This window comes from Lolium perenne, chromosome 6 (genome assembly GCF_019359855.2).
Source record: "Lolium perenne isolate Kyuss_39 chromosome 6, Kyuss_2.0, whole genome shotgun sequence".
NCBI lineage: Eukaryota > Viridiplantae > Streptophyta > Magnoliopsida > Poales > Poaceae > Lolium > Lolium perenne.
This window is the reverse complement of record NC_067249.2, coordinates 72547747-72562097: the sequence shown is the minus strand read 5'-3', so window position 1 is coordinate 72562097 and position 14351 is coordinate 72547747. Positions and strand designations below refer to the sequence as shown.

General features: G+C 47.0%; 1 protein-coding gene across 1 annotated transcript; it reads right to left on the bottom strand.

The window, feature by feature from the left end:
* Positions 1–11648: 11648 nt before the first annotated feature.
* On the bottom strand, positions 11649–14049 carry LOC127310404 (uncharacterized). Its single transcript, XM_071822188.1, has 6 exons — positions 13882–14049; positions 13504–13805; positions 13150–13414; positions 12662–13085; positions 12377–12574; positions 11649–11872 (listed from the first exon to the last, which is right to left on the bottom strand). The coding sequence occupies exons 1-6, from the start codon at positions 14047–14049 to the stop codon at positions 11649–11651; spliced, it is 1581 nt and encodes a 526-aa protein (XP_071678289.1).
* Between the last annotated feature and the right edge of the window lie 302 nt (positions 14050–14351).

The following is a 14351-nucleotide window of genomic DNA, read 5'->3' as shown; positions in this document are numbered from 1 at the left end:
CGAGAAGATTTTCTTGTCCCTCTCTTGTATCGAGATTCTCCACACTGTGGGCATGTATCGAGATTGGCATGCTCGTTCCGATATATTACGCAGTCACTGATGCAGGCGTGGTATTTCTGGTGCGGTAAATCGAGAGGGCACATAATTTTCTTGGCCTCATGTAGGCTACCGGCACACGTGTTATCTTTAGGAAAGTGGATCTTCAAGTATCCGAAGAGTTCGTCCACGCTTGTGTCCGTCCATTTGTGCTTTGCCTTCATCTCCATAATATCGAGAGCATATCTCAGACGGCTCTCCTCCCTCCCACGAGCTGCATCGTACAACGGAGTTCTCGAGTCTACCTCGAGTTGATCGAGCTTAGACTTCCGTCTACCAGCGATTTTTGGGTCGGTCGATGTGTTGCTGAGAAGAAGTTCTTGAACATGACGGTCCTGCACGGCCGCGGTTAGCGGGGTATTTCTACTCATGTCCTCGTCGGCCGCATGTTCTTCCCGGCCTTCTTGATCACCATCAACGTGTGTGCCATCCTCTTCAACCTCTTCTCCATTGCCGTATGGGGCATCCTCTTCATCACCTTCGTTATCATCATCTCCACCATCACCATCTCCATCATCATCACCTTCGATATCATCATCTCCATCATCACTCATCCACTGAGTATGCCCCTCCATGAAACTATACCTGAGCAGGTTCTCATTCACTATGCCTGAAAAGGGGTCGAACAACGACCCTAGCTTGCATCTTCGACAAGGACACATTATATCCTTTTGCTTTTTTTGATACATGTCGGCCGTCGCGCGTTCCACGTATCTATCAACGACGCTTTCCCTCATCTTGATGACCATCGTCGCCTACAAGACAAGATAATTGATTACAACCGCCGCCTCGGTTTTCACGGAAAAATTCGGCATGACCTTTGCTAAATATTGTCATGCCGGAGTTCCAAAAATTCACCGGAATGGAAGTTAATCAACATTCCGGCAAAACATTGGCAACTCAATGTTCCTGCACACGTCAACAAATGCAAAACAATCCATTTACATATATGGAACCGCGCCTTTTGCGATCACTAGTGACATAACCGCGACTTTTTCACCAACTCATGAACATTCCACTCATTAGTTATATACCTATTAGTTGACGCGACGTCCTAAAGCACCGGAGAGACGCCACACGTCGACTTTATGCTCGAGAGATCTAGAGATCTAGAAATAGAGAGATCTAGCTAGATCTAGTGGAAAAGGTGGTGGGAGGAGATAGATCTAGATCTAGATCATGCAAATTATGCTAGATGGGCTAGGTAGTGCATGATTTGCTCAAATACATCATATTTTGTTGGTTGAAATAGCTAAAATGGGTGGGGGAATGAGATAACAAGTGCTTGGGTTGATTTGCCATCACATATGAGTGTGTGAGGGTGGTGGTAGGTGGCTGGTCGAGTTAATGGCATATCCCAGGTTACCGCCGGCGCCAACATGTGCATTTTCCAGCGGTACGGCCCGTTACCGCCGGCACCTACGGCTAACAAATGCCGGCTGTAAGTGCAGGATGGGTGGCCCACCCAGCCACTCGTTACCCCCGGTGTTTTCATTTTCGGGTTCGCCGGCGGTACAGCCAGATACCCCCGGCGCTTTGGGCATAAGACGCCGGCGGTAAGTGTAGGCTGGGTAGCCCGCCCAGCCACTTGTTACCCCCGGCATTTACCTTTTCGGGTTCGCCGGCGGTAAATCCCGCACCCCCGGCGCCTTGCATTCAACTCGCTGGCGGTAGGGTTAGGCCACCCTGGAAAGTCTTACCGCCGGCATTTTCAAACCGTACTCGCCGGCGGTAAGGAGTGCTGCTATAAGCCTTTTCCTAGTAGTGTGATGCAATCGGTTATGGAAACATGATTATTTTCTGAGATCTGATTTCAGTTTCCTATTTTGTCTCAAAGATCGCTAGGGGGTTTTGTGTCAAAAAATGGCTTGCGCTAATTTCCGTGCTAAAATACAATAGGCACTATAGAAAGGAACGGAGGGAGTAGCAAATAGAAATGAAACTCAAGCCGGGAAAAAAATAAGAAAGAACAAGAACAAGACTCAAAGTCTTAATGGGCCGGACCAGGTAAACTGATGAGTTCAGGACGGCGCTTGTTTTGTTTCGCCTCCTTGAAGCGAAAAAGACAAGACAAAATACATGGGCCCGCTCATCCAGGCCAGCGCTTCCAGTAACTGTCGTTTGTCTCCTTCTGATTTCTGGGGACCTATTCATCGCCCCAGTGCAGGGCCTATTAACGCCCGCACACATGCGGCAACTCGCAGGCCTCGGTCCAAGTAAATTTCTTTCTTTCGTTTTTTAAATATAAATTTTACATTTCGAGTAAATTATTTCAAAGCTAAGCAAATTCTTAATTCGAGCAAATTTCATAGTTAAGAAAATTTTGAATCTAAGAAAATTTCAAACCTGAGCAAATTTCAAATCTGAGCAAATTTGAAATTTGAAATTTTTAAATTTTTTTACCATTTTGAAATTTGTTAATTTTTTTTTTTGAATTCAAATTTTGCTCACACTAAAAAATTTGGATTCAAAATTTGCTCAAATTCAAAAAAATTTAGGTATATTTTCTATTTAAAGTATAATTTGAAAAAATGGCTGGAAATACGTGGAGGTTGGGATTCAAGCTTGGGTTACCACTAAGGGGCTAACATGCACAGGTGTGACAACCATTGGGTTACTGATCGGATGCAATGAGAAAAATATTGGTAGTTCTTTTTAACCGAACGAACAACTAATGGGCCGGCCCATGCGCGATTGCCTTCATGCGATGCACCGCTCGCACGTGCTGTTGGGCGCAGTATGGAGCACCCTTCTGATTTCGTTTAGTAAAAATAGAAAAAAGTTACGGAATAAAATTCATCATGAATTCATGATTTGGAAGGCTGGGAAACGGGTATCACTACTTTTTTTTTGGAGTGAACTTTGTGCTTTATTACTCAATAAAACTCAAGTTACAATCAGCCTCCAGGCTTTGAGCTAAAAACGAAGGGCACACCGACAGCCATTGTTGTGACACCCCATTAGTGCAAGCATTCTTGGCACAGATGTGAGCCACATTATTTGTTGTGCGGCCTCTAAACTTATGCTAAAAGAAACAAACGAAAAACTAATTTCCCAAATATCATCTAGAATAGGAGAAATGATTGAACGGTCATCTTTTCCCATCTTCCAAATTCTGACCAACTCAAAACAATCCACTTCAAACACCACATGGGGGTAGTGTCTCTCCTCCTCAAACAGCACAGCATCTCGGAGAGCTAGTGCTTCAATAGACAGAGGATCAGGCTGACCCGGGTAGACCTTGCACCACGCTCCTCTGAAACCTGAGCTATCTCGTGCAACACCTCCTCCACCCGCCCGATTATCAAGGCACCATCCGAGTTTATCTTAACAACCCCAGCTTGAGGCATTTTCCATCTGCACACCACTCGCGAAGCCGGTAGCTTCTGGGTTGGCGGCATCTCAAGGGATAAAAGTGTCTCCCTCACAAACTCCATGGATGAGGTGGGGCAGAAGCTCCTCTCACCATGAGTCCACTTATTTCACGAGTCCCAGATTCCATACATGATCGAGATGATCTTTTCTCTATCATCTTCTGGAATCATACTTTCGCAAATAATGTCCTTCATCCAAGTATTCGGATGGAGTCGAGGAAGCTTCAGCATAAGCACTTCCTTCGCAGACTCCCAGAACATCTTAGCATGTGAGCATTCCACTAGGGCATGCTTTAAGTCTTCCTCAGTGGTCTTGCAAATCCTGCAGGTACTATCATCTCGTATATGGCGTCTGGAGAGAGTTATATAGTTAGGCATAAGACCTCTTAAAACCCTCCACCAAAAAGTTCGTACCCTGGGAACCACTCGAAGCTTCCACAGTTTCTTCCATAGCTCCTCCTCACCCACAGATGAAGAGGTTGCATTCATGCCTTGAGCTCCTTGTTGATCACTATTAATGACAAGAGCTCTATAGGCCGAACGAACTGAATACATCCTGACTTATCCTTTGCCCAAGCAATAGTATCATCTCCCATTCTTCTCCTAAGTGGAATCTGCAGAATTGCATCTGCATCAGGCGCAAAGAAGATAGACTGGATCTTCTCTTCATCCCAGCTAAGATCAGGCCTAAACAACTCATTTAGTGTCTCCACATCAGTGTTGATTAGTCGTCCCATTGGCCGAAGAATACTGGTGCTAGGAATCGAACTATCAGTCCATACCGAGATAGTATCACCTACTCCAACACGCTTAATCAAACCCAGCTCTAGTGCCCTTCTCCCTGCGAGGATCGCTTGCCAGGTCCTTGAAGCTACACGTGGGGCTGTAGCCTCCATAAACCCACGATCGGGATAATATCTCCCCTTAAGGACTTGTGCACAAAGTAACTTTGGGGACGTAAGAAGCCGCCATCCTTGCTTACCCAGAAGAGAAATAATGAACGCATGCATCCTTCACCTTTGGCACTGCCAAATTCTCCCAAGCAAACCAATGCATTGACCGCTTATCAAGATTTCCACTCCACCAGAATCTAGCCATCATTGACACAAGCTTCTTGCAAGATCCTTGAGAGAGATCGAACACACTCATACTATATGTCGATTTTGCCTGGGCAACCGATTTTATGAGTACTTCCTTATCCGGGTAAGATAGGAATCTTTCATCCCAACCATTCATCTGACCTCTGGCACTATCAGTTATGTACTCAAACACTTCATCTGTGATCCTCCCTACAGCTGTCGGGAGACCCAAATACTTTTCGCTAAAAGCTTCTTTTGTGACATCAGAGCAACATGGGGTGAAGTAGATCGAGCTCTTTCCTCTATTAACTTGCTGACCCGAGGCTCTATTGAAAATTGAGAGGATATCATTCAGCCTAGCAGAACTTTGAGCATTTGCATTGATGAATATAAGACTATGATCAGCAAAAAGTAAGTGTGTAATCCAGGGGGACCTATTACACACTCTCATACCTCTATCCACATAACCATTATTATAGAACTTTAGGAGAGCCGATAAACCTTCATCACATAGCAGGAAGAGATACGACGACATAGGATCTCCTTGACGCAATCCTCTAGAGGGCCAAAAAGAATCAAGCAGATTTCCATTGACCTTGACTGAGAATTGTACAGACATCACACATTGCATGACTAGATCGATAATCCTGAGTGGAAAACCGAGTTTTCGCATGATTGCTTGGAGAAAGGGCCACTCAACTCGATCATACGCTTTCATCATATCTAGCTTAACAGCGCATAAACCCTTCTTGCCTTTCTTTTTCCCTTTTCATAGAGTAAATACATTCAAAAGCAACCAGTGTGTTATCCTTGATTAAGCGCCCTGGTACAAATGCACTTTGTTCCACACTAATGACCTCCTCCAGCAGCGGCCTCAACCGATTAGCAATTGTCTTAGCACAGAGTTTGTACAAAACAGTGCATAGTGAGATCGGACGGAATTGAGCTATGGACTGGAGATTCCGAACCTTTGGAATAAGGACAATCGCTGTGTTGTTCAAAGATGTCGGTAATTCCCCTCCATTAAAAAACCCCAATACTGCAGACACCAGATCCACTCGAAGTAAGTCCCAGTGCCGCTAGTAAAAAATCGTCGTAAAACCATCGATTCCTGGCGCTTTGGAAGGATGCATCTAAAAAAGAGCATGCTTCACTTCATCCTCTGTGAAGTCCTTGTCCATGTTTTCCTTCATATGTTCATTGACCTTGGGTGAAACAAGGTTCAGGAGATCCTCCATCACAGGTGCCCCTTGCGACTTATACAATTGTTTGTAATTTTTTTTGGATCTCTTCATTGATTTCATCGGATTCCTCACACCGTGTACCATCACTACGTTGCAAACTGGAGATGGTATTCATCCTCTTTCTCTTCGAGATGTGTGCATGAAAAAACGAGGTATTCCTATCTCCAGCTTTTAACCAGTTTACTCGGGCTCTCTATTTGACCCAAATCTCCTCTTGGTATAGCACCTCACGGATGCGTTGCATTAGTTTCTTCTCAGCAGGTGACGACCCCGTCCCATAGACCTCATTTTGGTTCTGTCCAACTCTCTTCTCAGGTTGGCCATCTTTTTCTTAAAATTTCCAAACGTTGTCGCTCCCCATTTATCCAGACCAAGTTGAATCGAGTTGAGAGAGGACATCAGCCCCGATAGACCAAGTCCATGTTGTGCATCTTCCCACAACTCCTTGACAACCTTGCCATAATCGGCATGGGTCTGCCAAACGTCTTTGTATCTGAATGATCGTGCGCTCCTCCTCATATGCGGAGCTTGATGTATTCTGAGCTCGGCCACCACAAGACAATGATCCGACTCAACCAAATCGATATGACGAAATTTGATGATTGGAAACATTTGCATCAACGTGATATCACAAAAAGCTCTATCAATCGTTGCTTTAACATTTGCTAAACCCTCTTGACGGTTATCCCAAGTGTACGGAGCTCCTGAGAACCGGAGATCAAGCAACTCGCAATCATCAGTTGCCTCCTGAAAGGCACGCATCTGCCATTCCTCTCGTGCATGCACACTATAGTGCTCCGACCCATATAAGGTTTCATTGAAATCACCCATGCAAATCCACGGCAATCTCAGCAGAGCATGAAGACGTCTCAATAGTGACCAACTTTGGTGTCTATTCTCTCGCCTTGGCTCACCATAGAAGCCTGTGAATCGCCACGGAGAACCACCCCAATTAGTAGTAACCACCGCATCAATATGATGGATGTTAAAACTCTTGATGTCCACCACAACATCATACCAGAATAAACCAATTCTTCCACTGAGTCCAACACCGTCGACTGCAAAAGCACCTAAGAAACCAACGCTCTTGCCAACTTTTCTACTCGTGCTCATCTTATCTTTGTTTCCATCACAAAGAGAAGAGTGGGATCTAGCTACCTCGTAAAACTACGAAGCTCCCAAACTACCGGTTGGTTCCCAAGCCCCCGACAGTTTGCACTTAAGCACGTCATTGATCTAGGCGCGGCTGGTTCACAGCCAGTGCCAAATCATCAGATTCTCCATCGGAGGTCGGGGACACTTTCTTCTTGTTCTGAACAGGTGACGCCTTCTCGGCGTTTGGCGGTTGTACTGGCCTAGTGTCTCGTTCCGCCCAAAATTTTCCTCATACACCACAATCGCCCCTGACGAAAGTCTCAGTAGGATCCATGGGCAGCTTGCGGTACACTTTATTAGTACGGCCATCACGGTCAGTGTGCCTACCCCCATATGCGTGTGTTGCAGATTCACCTCCACCCTTCTTCTCGCACATGTTGCTTCCCATTAGCATGGTTTTGTGCCGTTCTCTTCATCTGAGGGTTTTGAGGTATCGCTCTCAGTCGCCGAAGCAGAAAACTGTTTCTTGCGCTCATCAGGAACACACAGCCTAATCCCATATGGCCAATCTCCATTGTCATCACGATCCGCTGGCATGTCATAGCCGAGTGCCCTAGCAAGCCACAAGAAAAGCAGAAATAGGGTAAATTCTCATACTGAACTTCATACCAGTCACACGCCTCCCTCAGAGTGGAATCAATGGCTATCCACCTCCGTAGCGGCTCCTAAATATTGATGAACACCCTAACTCTCAAGAAACCATTGAACTTGTTCATCGTATCAATTTGGACAACCTCATTGCCCAGATCATTGGCTATCTTGGTGCCCCAATTGGTGTTGATCATGTTGAGATCAACAACCCGCACCCATAGAAGCAATCTCTCAGACCGTAGCTCTGACGGACGCCGACAACTCTGATAATTTTCTATCAACACATCATGTTTGTTCACCATCCATGGAGAGCGTTCCCACATTCTTTCTCTATCTCTTTCACAGGCAAATTAAGCAATGAACATATTGTGGCCTCCTTCGTTAAAGATAAGACCTTTAGGGTTTCCCCAAGCTAGACAGAGTGCTGCAACGATGGTCTGGATGTGAATTACCTTTGGTTTCTGGACCAAAATCAAACCTGCAACCGCCCAAGACGGGCCATCTCCTTTCTCTCGATCATCAATCCTGATCTTGCGAGTTTCAGCCGCCGTAAGCTTCAAGCGACCTACCATCTCTTCAATAGACTCCACTCCGCCCCCCCCCCCCCCCGGCCCAGTTGCCGGTGGCCTTGATCCTCCCGCCTCCGTTGAGGCCTCATCTCTCGCTGCCATGTCGCCGCCCAAAACTCCCGGTCCCAATCTAGACTCCACCAAGGACGGGCAGAGGTGCAAAGACCTCCCCTTTATCGTCCCGAGTATCGTCAGAGCCGGAGATCACGAGCAGCGTGATGCTTATTGGCACAAGCAAGAAATTCCCTTTGGAACAAACCTTGCACACCGGTGGAAACCCGCCGAGCGCCGCCTTCTTCACTAGAAAACCCTAATCGCCTCAGAGGAGACGAAGCGTTTTTTTGGGAAGTGGTTCAAGTGCAAGTCACATTAATCTTTTACGGGTATCACTACTAGAGACTGACATTTGCAAAGGAAAATATCATCCCGCACAACACACCATCGATCAACACGTGTCGCAATTTCACGTCAAAAAAAAAAACATGTGTCGCAATTCTGTTCCGATCCACGGGAACACAACTGGCGAGAAGTACGCACCCCGTGCGAGGTCCGTGGCGCCCAAGCGAGTACGGCAGGAAGTACGTGATCCAATCCGAACAAGTACAGGTCCGCGGTGCCCCGAGCCAGTACGCGAGCAATCCCGAACGAGTACAGTCCCTGGACTGGACGAGTTTGCTCCCGGACGAGTATAGTCCCTGGACGAGTAAAAGTCCAATTACTAGCTAGCTCATCATCGATTAACACAAGCTGGATACCTAGCTCATCTATTCACATGCATGCTTGTTTAGTTGTAGATAGGTAGCTCGTCTTTAATTTTAAACACACACTGATTATACTACGAACGTACATAATACCGTGCACCGACAATTACACGTGTACATAGTGAACACATGAGTACACTTACGACACGACGCACGAGTACAGTTACATATAAAACATGACTACAACTACATACAAGCGAGTACAACTACAAGTACAATTGCGCACATCAGTAACTATAGATACAGTCGCGCACACGAGTAAGTATAGTCGTGCACACGAATAAGTACAGTCACACAAAGGAGTAAATACAGGTACAGTCGCGCACACGAGCAAATACAGTCATGCACATAAGCAAGTACGCCCACACGAGCAAGGACAGGTACAAAAGTACAGTCGCCACACGAGCAAGTACAATACAGTCACGCAAACGAACGAGTACAGTTACCGAGTAAAGGAAAAAAAAACTGCACCAAATACATTAAAAACAGAACTACTTATCAATTCAAGCACGAGTACAGTTAAGCACGCACCATGAGTACAACCATACTATTATCGGAAGTATGAAGAAAAAAAATTCTCGAAACCTATCAAGATGGTTCTAGTTTTGAAGATCTCGACGCGAGGATCTCAAAAGTTAAAACGGTTCTTAATTTAAACTTACGATTCTCAAGATATTTCACTTTAAAAAATAAATATAGAAATTAAAGGGAAAAAACTGAGAGAACTCAACATTCTCTCTCTTTCTTCAACCCCACCTTGATTCTCTTTGACACTTGGCGAGCAGGGAGGTCATTTCCCACAAAAAATCTAACACCACACCGCCACATGTCGCATGCGGAGTAAGTTTCGAACCTTCGCGGAGATCGAACTTTTCTAGCGAGTTCAATGGGGAGCTGGTTGACGCGAATTTTTTTTAAATAATACACTTTTTAATATTAATTCCAGGAATAATAGCCGTTTTCAGCTAATTTCAGAAATAATACACCGTCCGGGTGGGGGAACCCGAATTTACAAAATCGGGTTTGAGGAACCCGAAATTAGGAAATCGGGGTTGGGGAACCCGAAATTAGGATTGTTCTGCGCCTTCTGCGCCGTGATGGAAAAAGAAAAATAAAAAAAGCATAAATCGGGGTAGTTGAACCCGAATTCTGAAAATCGGGCAAGATGAACCCGATATCTAATAATCGGGCAATTTGAACCCGACTTCAATAAATCGGGTTTATTGAACCCGATTTTCTGCCCAGCACGAAATTTTCCCGCCTTTTCGCGTTCGCACCGCCGTGTTTCCCTCCCGCCTTTGCCGCCACCCTTCCCGCCACTTCTTCCCGCCACTCTTTCCCGCCATCATCTCCCGCCACTATCTCCCGCTAAATTTTCCCGCCACACTGTCGAATTTTTGCCTATAAAAGCAGGCATCGCTACTCTGGATTGCACAAGTTGTTGTATCTCAATTTTATCCCGTTTGCTCACTCTTAGCCATCATGAGTGTGCCGTGCTCTGACCAGGAGTTTAGGCCGGTGAAGGCGAAGGCTGCAAGTTTACCCCCGGGTGTGACTGCGGAGCGTTGTTGGTGCGGCCGTGTTGCTAAGGTTAAGCAGGTGGAGGATTTCTCCGACTGGTTCGGCATGAAATTTTTCATGTGTGCGAGCTATGAGCATGATCCACCCCGTAGTTCAGCTTCGTCGTCCACCAGGCCGCCGGTATGTTTTGACATAATTGTATGTTGGCTTAAATTTGTTTGTGAATTTGATTTAATCTTACTGTTTGTGTTGTAGTCTCCCCCGCCCCTATGCAAATGGTTTCACTGGATAGACACGGAGCAGCCGGATTGGGCGCGCGAGGAGGTTGAGGAGAAACAGCGCCGTGCGTGGGCAACGTTCTTTGAGGAGGAGCGTTGGGAAAAGGTTCGTGCTAATGAGAAAGCAGAGCGAGAGAGGCGGATACGTAAACTAAGGGCGGAACAAGCTCGTAACCGAGAGGTGAATCGAGAAGAGGATGGATGATGAGGCTGCACGTAGGTTTGCGGACGAAGAGGTTCGCAGGGAGGCTCGTGAAGCGGAAAGGAAGAGACTAAGGGAAAGAGCTGCTGAAGCGCAAGCGGCAGGAAGAACGCGGTGACAAGTCCTGGAAAATGGCCACGGTGGACGCAGGAAAGTAGTGTGATGTGTCGTATTGGCTATGTATCTTAATTTCAGTTGTATCTTAAATTCCGTTGTAGTGTCGTTGTATCTTAAATTCCGTTGTAGTGATAAATCCTATTTCTATTTCAGCTGCAATGTATCTTCATTTCTGTTTTAGTATTATTGTTTCCCGCCTAATTTTTCCCGCTCAGTTTTTCCCGCGTTTTACCCCCGCCGTAATCTCCCGCCAATTTTTCCCGCTCACTTTTTTTCCGCCTTTTACTCCCGCCCTAATCTCCCGCCAGTTTTTCCCGCTCACCTTTTCCCGCCGAAAGTCGTCCCTTCTAGCCTATAAAAACCCCCCAGTCTTTCCTTCTGTTTCAGTGTATTCTCTCAGCAAGATGGATCCCCCATATAAGAATCCCCCCCATCTTTTCACCGAATCCATGGCCAAACCTCTTCTAGACGAGGCCCGCAAAGTGATGAGGGAGAGTAAGGTAGACACATTTGAGGAGTTCATCAGTAGCGACGCCTTGCTCCGTAAGGTGGGTAGGGAGTTTGAGAAATATTCTTATGGGTGGCCATTGAAGAAGATGCCTGCTCGCAGCCCACGGGAGATAAGGTGTGAGCTTATCGGTTGAATGAGAAGTGGAAGTCACTAACTTGGAAGAATGAACGAGATAGGGAAAGAGATTTCAACTTTCCATGGGCTGTGGACGGTTGAGAGTGAGGACGACGATGATATCTTTGAGCCTAGCAGCAAGGCGAAGAAAGCTGCATCGTCGAAGGGCAAGAGTGCCAAGTCCTCGAAGGGGAAGAGTGCTGCACCACCGGTCATCGACTCGGACGACGACTTCGAGCCTAGCACGAAGGCGAAGAATGCTGCATCGTCGAAGGGCAAGAGTGCCAAGTCCTCAAAGGGCAAGAGTGCTGCACCGCCGGTCGTCGACTCGGACGACGACTTCGAGCCTAGCACCAAGGCCACGAAAGCTGCAGCATCGAAGGGCAAGGGAAAGGGTGTGCTGCGTTCTTAGTGTTCTAGTTATCAGTAGTCCCATGGATCTTGCAGTATGTTGTAGCGTTGTTGTACCATTTAATTTGTTAGAAGAGAGGTATGTTGTAGTGGTAAGTTGTATCTTAATTATCAGTTCATGTTGAATTTGAAATGTTTGTTGAATTTGAAATGTTTGTTGAACACAAATAGTAGTCATACATGGCGCATACAAATAGTAGTCATACATGGTGCATACAAATAGTAGTCATACATGGTGCATACAAATAGTACTCATACATGGTGCATACAAATAGTACTCATCTCACTGATCACGGCCCCTCCCTCCACCTCGCCTCGGTGGCGGTCGAGCCTGAAAAGGTGACGGCGAGTACATACGAACAGGTGGCTGGCGATGTCGGGGAGGAAGCATGTACCCCTGCTCGTCTTGACCGTATCGCGTGGGATCCGGAGGTGGAGTTTGCTGTTGACTTGAAATCCAGTCTTGATAGCTCTGCTGTGTTTCGTCCCGATCGTGAGCACTTTGGACCAGAAGGATCGTGATCCGGACCCCGTCGACATATGTCCCTCACCTTTGATTAGATAAAAAAACCGTTAGTCGATCATGAGGAAATTCACACATGGTGCACAATTAATATGGATAGTGATGAATTGCGTACCCTCTGGCTCATCCATACGGGGACGCCACCCGAAGTTAGGCATGGGAAATTGCTGCTCCATGCCGAAACCGGCACGCTGCCAATACTCGTAAGTAGGCTCCTGCTGCTGCTGGTTTTGCCACCCAGAACCTCCTGCCTGGTTAGGAGATGGTGGCCTCGGGCTCGGCGGTACCTCCATACGTGGGCGCGGGGCGTGCCGCGGCTGATGCACCTGCAAAGAGGGACGAGGTGGCCGCTGTGCTGCTCGGTACTCGGCAACATCCGAAGATCGCGTGCATGTGATAGTCGCGTAGATACGACGTAGTTTGTCCTGAAGACGCTGTGCAAAGGAGGCGTGGTGCTCATACCGTCCAAGAAGTGGGCCGGAGGAGAGCGAGCGTGCATACTGGGCGGCGTCATCTTGCAGCTCCGCCGTCAACACGGCCTACAATTGTGAGCTCAAATTAGTTATGTGTTGGCCAAATGTAGAAAAAATATATTTGACTTACTGCGTGATGCCGAGTGCCTGAAGTGGAGTGACGAGGGTAGGTGTCCCACATTGTCGAGGGATCCCTCTGAACTGGGTCACACACCTGGCTCAGCCGAAGTCGTGTCCTAGGCATGTATGCCCGCAAGTAGTGCTCAAATTCCTGAAGATCAAATGGCCCCATGGTGGCCCATGAAACTGCCGGCGCATTGGCCCAACCGGTGATGTATGGAGCGAGGAGTTGCAACCATCCAGCAGCAGTCTTATTCGCTCCTTTTCTGTTGTACCTGAAAAATGAAGACGAACATGTCTTAGGATAAAATTATGATTGTCCAACATGATGTAATAACTTTGGATAAATTTAAATTGTACTCACGCGTGGACGCGTGGTGGTAGAGGAACTGTGGGAGGTGGTGGCTCGATCAGCTGACGCTGTCCAAACTGTCTCATGACCCTCTGCTGCGACATCTCCTCCACGAAGATATCGAAGATGATCTTCGCCTTCGTCATCCAGTAGGCCCAATCTCTGGTACACATGTTCGATATACCGCCTGGGTATGCCTCGTCGCGGTGGTCCTCACTGTATGGCTCCCAGGTGACATCGCTCTCTAGTAGTAGGTCAAACTGCTCTGTGAATGCTGGGTAGCAATTCCTTAGCTGATTATGCCCAAAATGTCCCTGCATAACATAACACAACTAAGTTAGTGTTACATCTTATATAAAAATATAAAGAAGGAGTAAATATTGCGAATACCTTCCGCGATGTCCATAGAGAACCAAACGTCGGCATGTCGATGCGCTCTGCGTCGTACAACTCGTCTGGCGGCCAAGATCCATCTCTAATCTCAGGACGGCCGATGGGAAACCTCGCCCATGACCAGACCTGCAACAGGAGTGGACAACCAACGATGCCGAGAACCATGCGAGGTTAGCTGGCAACCCTTACACATACCTCGGTGCGTAGCGGCTAAGACCGCAGAACCCCGACTCTCTGAATGATGTGCTCTGCTTCGGTGGCCTCTGCTATCTCCTGAGCTATAGGGATGTACCGCGCACTGATCGTATTCCCGTGATTGTCCGTGAACATCGTCTTCCCGAGTAGCCACATGAGGTACGCCTCCAAGCTGCGAGTGATCTGGGCCGCAGTCATCGGTACATCGGGGTATCCGAACTGCTCGATCTGTCAAGAAATATTCAATGTTAGGACTACATATTACACGGTAA

What these genes read in the sequence shown, in the direction of transcription:
- LOC127310404 (XM_071822188.1), bottom strand. Translation starts at nt 14,049, where the DNA reads ATGGTTCTCGGCATCGTTGGTTGTCCACTCCTGTTGCAGGTCTGGTCA. An exon ending in CTCTATGGACATCGCGGAAG is followed by an intron (nt 13,806 to 13,881) that starts GTATTCGCAATA and finishes TATGTTATGCAG; the next exon opens with GGACATTTTGGGCATAATCA. An exon ending in CCGTATGGATGAGCCAGAGG is followed by an intron (nt 12,575 to 12,661) that starts GTACGCAATTCA and finishes ATCTAATCAAAG; the next exon opens with GTGAGGGACATATGTCGACG.